The 16,517-nt window shown below is 37.8% G+C and overlaps 1 protein-coding gene, 1 long non-coding RNA gene and 1 other non-coding gene across 3 annotated transcripts; 2 read left to right on the top strand and 1 right to left on the bottom strand.

The window, feature by feature from the left end:
• The first annotated feature begins 88 nt into the window (after positions 1 to 88).
• LOC122049037 lies at positions 89 to 712 on the top strand. Its single transcript, XR_006130784.1, has 3 exons — positions 89 to 212; positions 319 to 391; positions 676 to 712. It is a non-coding gene; the product is annotated as an uncharacterized LOC122049037 (long non-coding RNA).
• A 5,178-nt stretch (positions 713 to 5,890) lies between these two features.
• On the top strand, positions 5,891 to 5,964 carry TRNAR-UCG. The gene has a single exon. It is a non-coding gene; the product is annotated as a tRNA-Arg (tRNA).
• Positions 5,965 to 6,219: 255 nt separating this feature from the next.
• On the bottom strand, positions 6,220 to 7,182 carry LOC122049036 (leucine-rich repeat extensin-like protein 3). Its single transcript, XM_042610533.1, has one exon. The coding sequence runs from the start codon at positions 7,160 to 7,162 to the stop codon at positions 6,395 to 6,397; it is 768 nt and encodes a 255-aa protein (XP_042466467.1). The 5' UTR covers positions 7,163 to 7,182; the 3' UTR covers positions 6,220 to 6,394.
• Positions 7,183 to 16,517: the final 9,335 nt, after the last annotated feature.

The raw sequence follows: 16,517 nt of genomic DNA, 5'->3' as shown, positions 1-16,517 counted from the left end.
CACCGACCACTCTTGCCTGTGCCCTAGCACCGTCGAGTGCCACTCCTCTGCCTCAGCGCCGGTTGTGTGTCATCAGAGAGGACCAAGCCGTGCCCTAGTTTTTCCCCATTTCTGCTCTGATCAACGCCGTGGATTGTGGTCACTGGCCGACCACTGCAGGTGACGCTGTTGCCAGCAACAGTGGGTTACAACCGGAGGAGGAGGTCAATTGGGTAATGAATTCTTGATACAAGCTTTGATGACCTATCTTAGTTTAGTTTGGGAACCTGATTTGGAAGGCAATTTACTGATTTGGGTTGCTTGTTTTGTTTCTAGCAGCCAACAACCCTAACTGTGCGGCAAAACCCCCCATCCAGCAGTTTTTTTTTGCTCAAGAACGACTGAGGATAAGGTAAAGTGTATGCTCATGATACATTTGGGTGAGTTTGTTTGGATAAGTTTGATTCATTATATAGTTGGTGGTTCAAGTGAAGTTAGGTTTAGATTTAAATTAAATTGTATAATTGAATGATCCGGGTTGAGGAAACTAATCTTATTTGATCAAAGGATTAAATTTAGCTAGGGTTAATGTTTATATCGATTAGGGTTTTTTCCCTAAATTGTTCTTAAGGATTTTTATTTAGCTATTCGTTTGAGTTGTAGCTAAATAAAAATGTATATATATTGGTGACAGAGGACTTTGACACGAGACGAGCATCTTGACATCGGATTGGACCGGATACGATCCTCTTATCGGAGGCGGGTACCTTGACTTATCTTTTTGATATGTCATGTTGATATGTCTAGTAGGTTATAGCCTTTAGTAATAATTATGTTCGTCCTTGTTTCGGTACGTCACTACCGGATACCTGTTACATGCTTGTTTGCTCACCTGATATGCATTTTATGCTAGTACCCACATGATTTTATATATATATATATATATATATATATATATATATATATGCTCAGAGATGTAGTGACATAACATGCTTGTTATGTTCAGGACCTAGGTTTTTGATATCCTATCTGACCTGTGTACTTTAGATCTTCGTATTTGACCATCGATATTACGGTACTCATTTTAAAAATATGGATATGGTTATGCTGATTAGTTTATTTCTATGCTTAGTGTCATGCATCATGATTGCATGCTGCGCGATTGTCGGCTCCACTATGGTTGAGCACATCGCCAGTTACATGTACTGCACACACCACCACTCATGGATTAGTGGTATATTAGGCGGTGTGTGGCGGTTACTTATTCGCTTGGTCGGTGACTCAGGCGTGGTGGCCGTGAGATACCTCCCGTCGTGGTGTCTTAGGAGATGAGAGCATCGAGCTCCCCATTTATGATTTGGGGTCGGGAGGACGAGTACTCCGACAAGATCCCGTCCACTCACCACCATCGTGTGTAGTGATGGTAGAGTGTCACATTGTCACCCACTCGGTCTCACCATTGTGTGTGAGATGGTAGACGTCGGGGGTGACCGGGACGCATCATTGGCATCATCGCATTTATGCATTCTATCGCTTGTGTTCACGCACTTATATCTCGCATTTGATGGATCGCATATGTCATACGACATCTGATTTATGACACTTCCGACGACCGATTATTCCGATAGGTGGCCTGTGAGTATAGTACTCTTCACCTTTTCTGTTATGCATTACCTTCTTTTGTTCAGGAGACTGTACTCCATAGTTATTACTATTTGTTATAGTTTACTATACATGTCAACTAGGTATCTGCTGAGTTGTTGAACTCACCCCCGTGGACACTATCTTTTTCAGGTACCAGGTTGTTTGTGGAGTCGCTTGGAGTATCCTGCTTGCCGGTCCCCACGTCACATCAGAAAACCTGTCTCTACCTTTGTTTATTGTTATTTTTGGTATATGTATTTGTGTACTTAGCTTTGTGTTCCGGTTTTGTGTCCAGAGTGGTGTTTTGTGGTGTGGTGTAAGCCTAGCCGGCTAGCATGTCGTGTAATTTGGTTTTCTATCATTTTTCTGCTGTGTTTTGGATTTTTGTTCCAGCCGAGTAGGCTGATGATATAAACTGCGTGGATGACTTTGTGTTATATTTTTATTACTGTTATTGTTCCGGCCGTGTTGGCCGAGGTATATGTGGCCCTGAGGGCTTTGTATAAATACTTCAGATTGTCACCCGTACAGGGGAGGTGCTGTCGAAATTTCTTCAAACAGAGACTCCCCCGGGGCGTGACAATAGAAATATAATAAGTCGAGCGGAAGATGTGGTAAGCGAGAAAGATGACACGGGAAGGAAGCTGATGGGCTTGGTACATCCGAGGGACAAGAAGGTACAAAAGAGTATACTGGTGGATGAGAAGGACGTGCCTGATGTTCGAGGGATAAGAAGTCGAGGAGGAAACCTGCTCGAGGAGAAGATCGAGATTAGATTTGGGTGAGCTCAACTCTGGATGATCGAAGCATCACCCACGCGAAGATCAACCCTTGGAGTGCTGTGAAGACACCTCCAAGGGTTTTTGTAGCGCCTTAGAGGAGGTCGGAGGCGCCCTCACACCTCCTACTAAAGGCGCCTTGGACAAAGTTGAAGGTACGCTAGACGAAGCTGGAGGTGCCCTAAACAAAGCTAGAGGCGCCCTCAAGAAAGTTAAAGGCGCCCTCAAATGAAAAAAGTCGTTGGTTAGTTGTTAGCTGACCATTGAACAGTAGATAAAGTTTTATCCACTTGGAGGAACCCTAGAGTACTTTTGAGGCACCTCCAAGCAACGATAATTGAACCCAGGAGGCTATAAAAGGCTCCATGGAGCTAGGAGTTAAACAACAACTACTATATTCAATTTTTAGTTAATTTCTGAGCTATTAAAGAGTGTAAGAGGCTTCTCCGCCTTCAATGAAGGAGATTTTTAGAGTTTTTCACTTGCCCTGAATTAACAACCACCTAAGTTATAACCAAGTAAATTCTTTAGCCTCTTTTTTTCTATGTTATTGTTTATTGTAATCATTTGTGCTTAATTAATTGTACATCCTTGCTAAAGTAAAGCAAGAGATATTTTTCTAACTTTGATTTTAGGGAAATTCACCCCCTCCTACCAGCCTAACGCGGACCAACACCTTGTGCATGGTTTACAAAACTTAGTCAAACACTTATGCATTGGGGGGGTTTTTTGGTTTAAAGGTTGATACCTTGTTGTTTTTCTCCTCAAGTCATAGTATTCTTATTGTGCTTGTCTATGTCGATGAAATCATTATCACTAGTAGTGTGTAGAGTCTCATTAATTCTTTGCTTGATTTTCTTAATAAACATTTTACTGTGAAAGATCTTGAACCATTGCACTATTTTTTAGACATTAAAGTAATGGTTTGCATCTCAGTCAAACAAAATATGTTATTGATCTTTTGAAGAAAATTGACATGTTTGACTCTAAATCATCATATACTCGTACGTCTTCTACTGCCTCATTATCTTTATATAATGGTCTTCCCTTAGAAGATAACTCAGCCTATGACAGCATTGTCGGCACTCTTCAATATTTTACCATGACACATCCTGAACTATATTTTGATGTAAATAAATTATGTTAGTTCATGCATTTACCTATTGTCTCTCATTGGCAAGTTGTTAAACGAATCTTGAGGTATTTGCATGGAACCTTGTACCATGGTTTATCTATTTCTCATATTTCCTCTCCATCTTTAATGTGTTATACAGATGTCGATTGGGTTTCTTGTCCAGATGATCATCGTAGTACAAGTGGTTATTTTATAATTTTGTGGGAGGTAATCTTGATTCATGGGTCTCTCCAAAGTAAAAGGTTGTATCACGTTCTAGTACCGAATCAGAGTATTGTGTTGTTGCAAATGGAGCCGTAGAAATTGCCTGATTGGATTATTTGCTCGATGAACTTCAAGTTCCTTTGGATTATGTATTGTGTATTTTTTTTGTGATAATATGAGCATTATGTATCTTTCTGTCAATCTGATCTTGCATGTTAGAATCAAGCACGTTGAAATTAATTATCATTATGTTAGAGAAGGTATTGAAGCTTCAAACTCTACTTATTTAGTACATTCGCTCATCTAATCAACTTATGGATAGGGGTGAAGGTTAATTCGGTCCATAAATTAACCGAATTAATCGAAAATCGATTTAATGTTGGTTAACCTATTCAAATCAAAGTTTTACTAAAACTGAATTAACCGAATAAGTTATTTTAGTTAACACCGAATTAACTAAATTTATTTAAAATAACAATAAAAATAATTTATACAAAACTAATATCAAATTAACTGAATTAACCGAATGCTCACCCCTACTTATGGATACATTGATTAAAAGCCTGCCAATTTTCATATTTCTCTCTTTAAGTTCCAAATTCAATATTTTTTATAGACCTTGAGTTAGACGGGGATGATAGGAATGTCTAATAATTAATGGTTACTTTAATCATTATTTAAACTAGAGAAATCTAAAACAACTTTCCTGCACTCTTTTACTCCTTCCTCTCTTTTCATAGAAAGCTCTTTACCTTTCAGCGGGCCACTGACTTAATAGTCGGAGGAGTCACACCATTTGATTCGCAAGACGCAGGCAACAAGCACATCAGAGGACCTATCTCATCTACAGTCCCGAAGGAAGAAGGAGATGATGTGTCCATCAGTTAGTAAGTCAATAAGACAGATTAGTAGCAGCTGCGATGCGATGAGGTCAGAGCCATAACTTTCATAAGACCAGAGAGACAACCGCCTCAGGGCCCAGTCCTATGAAGGGCCCATTTTTTTAATTCTACTAAAAAAATTAACCATGGACCCTAAATGACCTTTAAACCTATTCTCACAGCTCCGAGGCACACATCGACGCATGACTCTTCTTTGTACGCAATTTCTTCTCCGGTGTTGCTTTTCTTTGCATGTGATTTCTTCTCCAGCGTTCTTTCTACCAAGGAACGGATCCACGGAACAAGAGGTAATCATAATCTTCTTCTTCGACCATCTTCTTCGTCTTGCAACATGTGACACTAATTGTAATCAAATCGTGCAACAAGGATCATTTGTGTGACCTAATTATGTCGATTCTCGCAGTGACTATCTCACTTGACACGGGCTGGTGGTTGGCCTTTGCTCGCGTGACCTAATTGCGTAGCACAAGATTGTCGAACGCTACCTCAGTCACTTGTGCAAACTGTGACCTAATTGCATGGTGGTTACTACTTGTCGTCTTGCTACTGCCTACGACCACCGCATTGGTCTCAATGTTACAGGATACACTAAATGAGTCATCAATGTTATCGATTGAGAAAGAAAGAGTTCGACAAGTAGTGTTTATATACTTATTTTAAATATTTATTAACATTTTATTGATGTAATATATTTATTTTTAGTTTATTTATATATTTAGTATATATGTTATTTGTAAATTGAACTTATTATTTACCGTAGCAAAAGAGTCATTTTTTAGTATGCGCTTCAGGCCCCGTCTAACACAGGTATGACTCTGGATGAGGTGCAGGGAGAACAACACAGTAAGAGCCGGAGGATCGAATAAGGCAGGCAAGGGGAACTCCTCGATTCTCACCCGTGTAAATCTGGCGCGGAATGGAGGCATCCCGTCGGCGACTTTCTTCTCTCCACGACGTTCAGGGATCAAGTCGGCGCCGATCATGTGCTATATACGAAGAGAGAGAAAAAAAGAAAGCGTGGGGGGACCAGGCCGGCGAAGTGGGCAGTGATGAGTCTTACGTGCATGCTGCACCGAGAGAGAGAGAGAGAGAGAGAGAGAGAGAGAGAGAGAGAGAGAGAGAAGGCAATACGACCATGCCATGAAAGGCAGAGAAGAAGGAAGCAGGTCTAACGCGATCGCGTGGGTGGGATATTGCATAAGAATAAATATACATCATATATAATATATAACGAAATTGTAACATCTGACCGCATAGCGCAGTGGATTAGCGCGTCTGACTTCGGATCAGAAGGTCGTGGGTTCGACTCCCACTGTGGTCGTTTTTACCTACTCCATTAACATCAGCAAGGAGCTCTACTATGCAAATTAATGATATGACCAACGCACAGTGGATCAATTAAAGGAGCTCAATTATCTTAACAAACAGCAAACCCAATTATTATTATTGTTATTATTTTTTATTACTCCATTAATCAACATCACACCAAGGAGCTCGATCGATCTACTCTGCAAAATCACGAGCAGTAGAACAATTAAAGGCGCTCAATTCTTTTAACAAACAGCGCACACTTTATTCTCATTATTCATCCCAATATATTATATATTATAATATATGATAGATCGTAGCTCAAACACATGCACGTGTACAAACTCAGTACTCAAGTTATTAATTAGAGGATCTCAAGTTCAACCATTCGCAGATATATATATATATATATATATCTGTCTGGTAGCTTCAGCATCCGCTGACTAACCGGTCGCCCGGCTGGAACTGCGTGCAGCTTTACCGAAGGAGGACGCCGCCCCCTTCTTGAACCTTTCGTGTAACTGCTGCCCGTGCACATGACCCTCCACGTCCGCCGCCAGCCCTTCTCTCGCTGCCGCCTTCTGCTTCTTCTTTCTCTTCTGTAGGAAACAGAACACGGCCGCCGCAAGGAAACCGAGGAGGACAAGGCCGCCGAGGGTGGCTACCACCACGATGACCACGGTGTGGTTTGGGCCCGGCGGTGGCGGCGGCGGAACTAGCGGTGCAACTGGAGCCGGCGGCGGTGGCAGTTTGGGAGTGGGAGGTGGCGGTGGCTTAACACTAGGAGGCGGCGGGGGGATTCGTTGTGGCGGCGGTGGTGGCTTTACACTAGGAGGTGGCGGGGGGATTCGTTGTGGCGGCGGTGGCAGTTTGGGAGTGGGAGGTGGCGGTGGCTTAACACTAGGAGGCGGCGGGGGGCTTGGTTGTGGCGGCGGTGGTGGCTTTACACTAGGAGGCGGCGGGGGGCTTCGTGGTGGAGGTGGCGATGGCGAGGGCTGTACAATCGGAGGCGGCGGTAGCAGCATGGGAGTGGGAGCGGGAGGTGGCGGTGGCTTTACATTCGGAGGCGGCGGTGGCAGTTTGGGAGTGGGAGCCGGAGGCGGCGGTGGGTTCACGATGGGAGTGGGAGGCGGGGGACTTTGACGTGGTGTGGGAGGAGGTGACGTGGGTGGTTGCCTTGCGGGGGGCGGAGGAGGAGATCGGAAGGCCATTGATGGTTTGGGAAGGGACTTGCGATGAGGAGATCACGATTGCTCGAGGTGGTATTTATAGTAAGTACGTAGTAGCCGTACGTGGAGGGTGATGATATATCCAATTGTTGGCGTCGACTGTTGAGAAGGTGGTTTCATGCAAGCTCATGACTTGGCTCCCATGCCAAGGCTTTTGCTCATATATCGCTAGCTCTTGCTTCCATCAATGTACATACATACAACCAATCATCATCTTCATTATCACCATCGATTGACTATCACTTTGCTCACTTGGGAGTAAAGATAACTATTTTCTTGACACTTCTCTTCTGCCTTTTGCCCATTTGCCATAGCAAAGTTTAAGAGATACGTACATTTCAGATTCTGTTTCTGTTTCGTATTCTTCTTAATTTCTTCAACTGCCACAGTGTAATCATAACTTAGATGAATAAATCATGTTTCAAGTTTAAAAAATTTCTTCCCATTGAGCAACAGTATTAATTCTATATGCTATTCATGTATTATAAGGAAAATAATTTATTTTTTATATAAAATATAAATATAAATTATTAAAATAACAATATATACATGAATACATCCTTCTCATTTTTTTCTACAACAACTATTGATTATTAATTTTTATGCAAGAGTTGAATTTATGGATAAATTACAAACATTATTTTATATACATGGATTTGGATTTTATGGATCAACATGGTTGCAGGATCTATTGAGATTGATTCTACCTTTAGTTGTCAATCTTTCTTTCATTCCTAACTACTTCGTGAAAGAATATTTCAATGATATACAGAGACTTCAAATCAACTTCATACAGGGTCATGTTGCATTCGTTTCTTCAACCTCAAGGAATTGTGTGCTTTTAATTTGATGTGTCCAAAACTATATCCTAAGTCTAGCTTTCCAACATTCTTATTGCAACATCTTTATTCCCTTCTCGCTCCAATAGTAGGTTGATTAATCTCCTTTCTTAGGTTGTGACTTAAGATAAAAATCACAGACCCTTTGGATCTATAAACCGTCTTTGTTTGTGTGAATGTTCATAATACTTTCATCATAAAGACACGTACTCTATTTCATATTTTAATTTCTCCTCGTCTTTTAGATAACATTGATCTCTCTATGCCATTGACAACTTCTTAGAGTTTTATGGATTATTCGATTATCTTATCTACAGCTGTGATTGGTATAGGAAAAATGAATAATCATAACATTAAATCCCATGTAGTGCTGATATGATCAATTCAACTCTTGTCGCATATGATCACTTCTTGCTTAACTTACATTAATGTATGTTACAATTTTATCTATCATTGTTACAATTTTATCTATCAAGGGGCACAATGCATAACTCTGGGGTTAATTCTCAATTTAATCCCTCATTTTTTTAACTCAGTCTCAATTTCATTGCTCATTTTTTAATTGATCCAATTTAGTCCTCCAATTTTTGAACATTTTTTTAAATTGATCATTCCGTCCAAATCTCTATTAAAATAGATAGGAAAACATGTTTAACAGTTGGAAGTGGCCTATTATATGAGTTGCTTTTATTGTTGACTCGTTTCCCCAATTTGTATTGATTTAAAAATCGCAATCAAACACTCACACTCATCGTTTCTACCCCTAATGTTCATCGATGTAAGGAGGTAGCGTCTTCTTCCAGAAGTCTCACACTCAAATTGTCTATCGATCATGCTCAAATTTTCCAGCTCTTTCGAGTAAACTAACTAATTTCCTCATTTTTTTTTTCATTTCTAACATTTTTTCCTCAAATTTCAAGTAGTCGCACAGAAAGGGAAGGAATCAGAGATAACTAAGTAAGACTCACTTCCTCTCATAATCATTTTCTCAATTTTTTTTAAATCATATCTTCTATTTTATGTAAATTTAACCTCTGTGTCGACTTTTTACAACCCTTGATCAATCATTAACAAACCTTAAGTCTTTAATCGATTTGTTCCTCTCTTTTCTCGAAATATGTAAGTTTTCTTCTTCTTTATTTTTTTTCATGATATTTTTTTGGTTTTGCATATGTGAATCAAGTTTCACACTAAGAATTACTAGTAAAAATTCCCAATCCTACAAATCAAAGGAATTTAAATCTATGAACCTTCTAAGAATTCGACGTATCCTGTAATGTTATGTTGGGATATCTCATTGGTTCCAATTCCTCGATATCAATAAAGGTGAGTTTTTTTTATAGCATCTTTTGTTGGTGATTGATAATGAACGAGCGAGGTGGATTTGCGAGGCTGGGTTTTTGTGGATTTGAGTCATTTGACGACCTTTGGCGTTTCATCTTTGTTAGTTAAACCTTTTTTGTTGTATGTATATATGTGTTATGGACTTGGGAAATTGTGCAATATGCTAAGATTGTGTTCTAGTTAATGTTTGATTTGAATTTGATTAATTTTTATGAGTGATAATGGTTTTGTCAATGATTGATTGCTATAGGCACTTGGTAGAATTTAATCTCACCGAGTTTCACTTTCTCTCCTTTTTTCAAAAAGATTTACTCTTTCCAACGTTCTCAGAAAGCTATGACAATTCAATTCCTCTGTCGCACTTTGCAAAAGAAATAAAGATGCCAGTTTTTTATGTTATTATGTCTTCGAAGTGCAAAAGGGAAGCTTTAAAAGTTTGTAGAGTTGGAAGTTTGATCATGTTGATGCCATACACTCCTTCCTTTGTATTTTTATTATCTCATTAAGCACTGTCATAAGTAATTTTGGTTATTATTTTGTTGTAGTATTATAGTTTTCATTTTTACATTTAAAAATTCTAACCATGGAATATTGACTATATTATTCAGATATAGTTGGACTTGTTAAGGTGACTCATGTTAAAATGATGAGCCTTTTGAAAATTTTAATCTTTTAACGCAATTTAGACTTTTGCTCGTTGGAAACAATATTCTTTTAAATTTATTTCTAATGTAGGGCAAAACATATTTTGTGTTTGTTGAACATAAACCTGATATTTATGATAGTTGGACAGAAACACATAATGAAGTGAATAAGTTTAGTAGTCTTCACACAATCATATTGGAGCAGAGAAGAGGTAGGGAAAGATTATGATGTTTTTTCGAGGAAAAGTCGAAACAACTTCATTTGCTTTTGGTGTCAACAATTCTTTGACTTCAGCTTCAAATTCCAATTCAAGTTCAAGTACAACACCTAATGAATGAAAAAATTACTAATCTACGGGATGTTCGATTGAAGTTAGAATGTGAGAATCACAATCATGCAATCCTTGCACTTGTGATGATGATTGAACTTGTTATTGCTACTACTCAATTGTGTTAATGGTTAATGTTGTTCTCAGATATTAATATTTGTGTTGTGTCACTTATTACCAAACTAAATGATCTATTAGTTATGGTTTTAATATTTAATGGTCCCTTTTATCTTAGGAAATAAGCAAGTGATATGGTTGTTTACAAACTTTTAATTACCATAGAAATGGATTTTTTTTTTGTTGTTTAAACAAATGAATGGTTCTCTCTGCCATAACAGGTGCAAAATGAGATTATGCTTCTGGATTCATTTAAATGAAATGGGTTTGTATAAAGCTAATGTGCTAGCATTTTATTGCTTGAATCAAGAAGCATAGTCTATGTGTGCTAGAAGATATATCATTTTTACATTATACAATGAAGAATAAGGTTGGAAGAAAGTTAACAATGAGTAAGTTCCCCATGCAAAAGCCAGCGCAAAATTCTCACCAAAACATATCTCCATCATTCCAAAACATAAACTCCAACACTAAAACATTGAACCTAACCAAAACATAACCACCAGTACCAAAAGTAAAAAATCAAAAATTTATAAAACAAGCAATGATCATTTATTACTGACAGAAGACTGTGATGAGATTATTCTCTTCTTCTTTGAGATATTTGGCACAGACTGTGATGAGGTTATTCTCTTCTTCAAACATTTCAATTATTGACTTCTCTTGCATCCAAAATCAAACTGTTGAAGCACTTACACATATTATGTAACAATGTCACATTTGGGGATAGTACTGAAAAATGCCTTACTACAATGATTATTAGGTTTTTTTTTACTAACCACTTGTATGCATTACGATCAATCTCCTTCAACTCCTACATCCTCCTATAAAATTCATGGACTGTCGTCACCTTTACAGTAGCACAAGCATTTTTGACGACCACACTTTTATATCCATCATTTTTCATGTTATTATGCATGTGTCATATACAAAATATGTGCTCATCATTCGGAAACAAACTCTCCAAAGAAGGAATTAATCCTTTCGGTTTGTCTAACATAAATGTCCATGCATAATCATTTCCTAAGTTTATGTCAACAACTAGCAACCGTAAAGCCCACATCCAAGTATCTTTTGTTTCTCCCTCAACTAAGGTATAACATATTAGAAATATGTTGTTATTTGGATCCAATCCAATAGCTGACAATAACTGTCAACCCCATTTTTGATTTCAAAAAACAACCATCAACACCAACACCAATAACGAGCCTGCATGTATCTTGGAATCCTAACTTGCATGCAGAAAAGCAAACATACATTCTTTAAAACCTCGGTCTAACTTCATCCTCAGTCAATTTCAAAATAATGGTAGCATTTCTATCAGTCCATTTCCCTAGGCACAATAATTTCTAATTTTACCAAATTGCTCCTCAACAATTCCCTCGACCAAACTCAATGTCTTTCTCTTCACTAAGTAAGCTACTTTCCTAGAAATCTTTGCATTCATCGATTCGTGAATCTCATTCTCGAACTCAAGACTTCCTAACTTGGGATTTGTCATGAATTTTTTGACAAATGATTTCCCTAACCAACATGAGGTAATGCATTTATTTTCAATCCTCCAAACGCAATTGTTATGTTTCTCTTCGAAAGTTTTCACTTGCCAACAACTGTCTTTGGTCATCATTGAAACATGAATTAACCATCCACCATCATTGTTTCTTCATTTTGCTCTAAGCCTCTTGTCATCATGCTTTATGAACATAACTGACATTCCTTTTTGATGCAATGCCTCTCAATTTCAAATTTTACTTCTTTCTTTGAATTAAAAAATAGCCAAAGCTTCAATTGTTTGTTTTCGGAAGTAGTCTTCTTATTATAAATAGGAAAATCTCATATTTCATCATCATCATCGTCAGAAGTCAATGAATTTCCAAATCCATCATCATTCACACAATCAACATCCCCTTCATGTTGTTGCATCATTTGAAGCAACTCATCAGATATGCACATATACAAGAAAATCTACAATCAACAACAGTTAAAAGACAACGGTTTTAACAAAATCTTTTATCTTTTTTTATTTTTTTAACAAAGGCAACTTTTCTTGAAAAACCATTGTCTTTTAGCGTTGTTTAGATGGGCTACAACAACAAATTTTTAAAACCATTTTGTTTAAATGTTGTTACAAGGGCTACGATAATGGTTTTTCTGACCATTGTCGTTTTCTACTTTTTTGGATTTCAAAACAATAGATATTTTGGTAAAAATATTAATTTCCTTAAACCTAAATATTTCACAAAGTCTCGAGCGCTAAAAAACCCTCCCCTCATCAAAGACTCACCTCTATCACCCCCGATGCTTCTCCAGCAACTTGACGGTAAGGCGTTCAATAATGTCGACCACGATGGTGGCGACAGTGGCGGGGATGACAGTGGTGTTATATTTCTTCTTCAGATGACGATTGGCTTCAACGAGAGAAGACATGGAGGAGGAGTGTGTCGGAGAGGGAAGATTATCCAAGGTGGGAGGGAGGACGGCGACGACAAGTAGGAGGATCTCATGGAGGCCGACGTAGCCGCCAATGATGTGGTAGGAGGCAGTGGCAATGTTGGCTGACACTCTTCGATTTACTTACTCAGAGACGCTAGGGAAGTGGCCGATCGAGGACTTGGCCTTCAGGATTAAGTATCTAATGAGGCGGCAGGTTAGCGCATTTGGTGTTGGGTTTGCAAGGTTACAAACATAGTCTCACATTATAAAACACATGGGAAAAGATCATGGTTTATAAAGAGAAAAGATATCTCCATTGGCATGAGGCCTTTTGGGGAGAGCCCAAGAGCAAAACCATGAAGGCTTAGACCCAAAGTGGATAATATCATGTAAATATGGAGATATCTAAATTCTTTTCGATCCTACAAGTGGTATCAGAGCTCGAACTGCCAGAAGGTTTAACCACCGAATGTGCACAACAACCATGGTCTGATTAAGCTATGTGGGTACAATATTACCTCGAATAAAGAAAATGGGGGCTCCTATGTTCGAATTAAGAGGACTAGACACCAGATAAAGAAATCCTAGTTGGTTGGGGTGGACCGAAGGGTAGGAAGACCTGGTGGATCGAAGGATCGAACTTAGGATTGTTGGGTTTGCAAGGCTGCAAACATAGTCCCACATTATAAAACACATGGGAAAAGATCATGGTTTATAAAGAGAAAAGATATCTCCATTGACATGAGGTCTTTTGGGGAGATCCCAAGAGCAAAATCATGAGGGCTTAGGCCCAAAGTGAACAATATCATACAAATATGGAGATATCTAAATTTTTTTTGATCCTATATTTGGATCTCTGTGGATCTGTCCATCTTTTTGTTATCTGCCAACAAATCGTTCTTATACTCACGTTTAGTCCTTTTGGATCTTGAAGTTTTGGATTTATTCAATTTTATGATTTCTATTTGGTGTTGTTCTTATTTCTTATTTTATTTTTTATAGAATTTTTCAAAAATTGTCTGCTCGATAAACTAAAAGTACTATTTCTTACTCCCTTCCTAATGAATAGTTGCTGGTAGGGAGATGGCTGGTAATATTTCTAGAATCCACCTGTATTTAAATACAAAAAGGAGACATTGATTCGATAACAATTTACTTTTTATAATTTTAACCAATAATTCCCTTTGCTCCATCATATGATTCAGAGAAATGAGAAAAACATGCAAAATAATAACAAAAAAACTTGGTAATAATAAATTAGTGGCTGGATGAAGTTCTTAAGGACGAAATCATCACACTACCTACCAATGTTATTGATAAATAGTGTAGTCATGTTGATCCTTGTAACATAATTAATTCTATTTAAATTTAAGCCTGCATTATCTTTTTGTTTCTCATAATAGGCCAGTCAAATTTTGCATTCTCTAATATGTCTCATACCTTTCCAGGGTAACCTTCATGTTGCAAGTGTTTATACTAGTAGTGATTGTCTAGAACTTAAAGGTTCTGAGATTATGGATAAGTTGATTTGTTCATTAAAGCTAGAGTGAATCTCTGCTATCATTTCTCAAAATGACCATTCCTAATTTTTTTTAATCTAGTGGTTTTTCCAACGAAGATGCACTTCTCCAAGAACCCAAGGCAGGAGTGAGTAAGCATTACAATATACTAGATAAGCGCATGTTAGTTCTTCTCTTTATCATATTGTTTAATGAAAATGTTTAGAAAAGATAGATTATGATGGTATTTATTTGTTACTTTGGAGTTTATGTGAAATTGACTTTTGGCTTTTAATCTTATTTTGGTGCTACTTCTTATAATCTATTATACTGTATCTGACAGTATCTTTGGCCAAGATTGAAAAGACAGTATCTGACGACAAATATTCTACTAAAGGTACCATAGATTTTTATGTTTTAGATTTTATTTGGTAAATTATGTCTTTAAAATGCTTGCATTTTTAACTCATTATACATTCATTCAAACAATTTGTACTCCACAAGTTCGCATTGATGCTTAAGATTATGTTAGAGTTGCTCCTTGTTCTGATTGGTTGAGTTGTGATGTATATTTTTATTATTAATAATTATTATTTATGGATACAAATGTTTGATTTACATTGCATTTCATTTTATACTTTTGACTCATAGCTAGTTGACTATAACAATCATCTAGTTCCTTATTCTAGGACATTTTCTAGTTGAGCTTGCTGGATTATGGATGTCTCAAATTCTTGCCATCTCTAGTTGCTGCTTCAATTATCTTTGTTTCTAGATTCACCATTGATGCAAAAAGCCATCCTTGGATAAGATAATTATTGAGATAGATCTATGTCATAACTATATTGTGTCAAGAGATAAACTCTCTTTAATTTGCAGAGCAAGAAACTTACTGAGTGCACTAGCTATAATGGAGTTGACCTGAAGGATTGCATCTAACCTTAAGGGTGCGACTGGCAAGTACTTTGACGATTGTAATGAGGAGGATATGAGTAACCACGCCAAGTATGAAAAACTAGAAAGAAAACTTTGGGATTTAAGTAAGAAGATGGTTAAAGCCAATGAACAAAGAACATTCAAGGCAAGATGATAAGTAGCATCTACCAAGATCTTTTAAGTTCATACAATAATACGTAGTCAAGAGGAGTAGTTTTGAGTGTCTTCTAATTAAAATTTCTTTGTGTGTGAATAATTATGTTTATTATAGAAGTGTAAGGATGATAATTTGTATACTTATATTGGTTGTTTATTTAATAATATGTTGTTGATTGAAGTAGATTTGATTTTCATTCATCTTCTGTTTATCTATGGTATTAAAAGATAATAGTTTAAAATCGTTACAGAACTATTGTCTATCGCTGTAAGATACAGAAAAATTAAATAATAAGTGTTATTGGAGAAATAACCTTATTAGAATTTTAGATAATTTTTAGAATTTTTTTAGAATTTAAACGGAGTCCGTATGATTCGTTTTGAGGGGATGAGTCAGTGGAGCTAGTTGGAGGCCTGTTGGGGATATCCAAATTAAGTGGGAGTTGATTAAGAAGTGAACTTTGGGTTTAATTAAGCTAACCCTGAGTACTTAATAAATTTCCCAATTCCCTCTTCTCATTTTTCTCCTGATCTTTTGCCTCCTCCTGATTTCTTCCCCTGCGCATCATGGTTCTTCCCCGAAGCCGACGCCATTCGACCCACCACCGGCCGAGCCTCCCTCCTCCCTCTCCCTCTCGAGGCGTGGAGTCTTTCCCCTCTCTCGCGATTGAATCCATCGTCGGCCGTCGAATCCGAGCGGAGCAGCAACGATTTGTCAAGGAGGTTCATCACTTATTTCTCTCCACTATATCTCGATTCTTTGTCTTCGTCGGCATGGATCTATGGCTGCTCCACATTCTCTCAATTTCCTCCGTCCGATGCCCTAGCGCCGTCGTTGATCTCCCTTGTCTTGGATTGGCATCAATTTTGGTCAGAAAGGAAGCTGCGGATCTGGACTTGTGGTGAGTGATACAATGTATTGGATTAGCAAAGATTTGATTTCATGTTCTATTTGGAAGTTGAGATTAGTTGTGTGACTGATCGTTGTAGCTCCGACGAGGATTGTACCATTGGAGGCTAGCTGCAGTCACTATATCTGT

This window comes from Zingiber officinale, chromosome 2B (genome assembly GCF_018446385.1).
Source record: "Zingiber officinale cultivar Zhangliang chromosome 2B, Zo_v1.1, whole genome shotgun sequence".
Taxonomy (NCBI): domain Eukaryota; kingdom Viridiplantae; phylum Streptophyta; class Magnoliopsida; order Zingiberales; family Zingiberaceae; genus Zingiber; species Zingiber officinale.
This window is presented reverse-complemented; position numbering and strand designations above follow the sequence as displayed.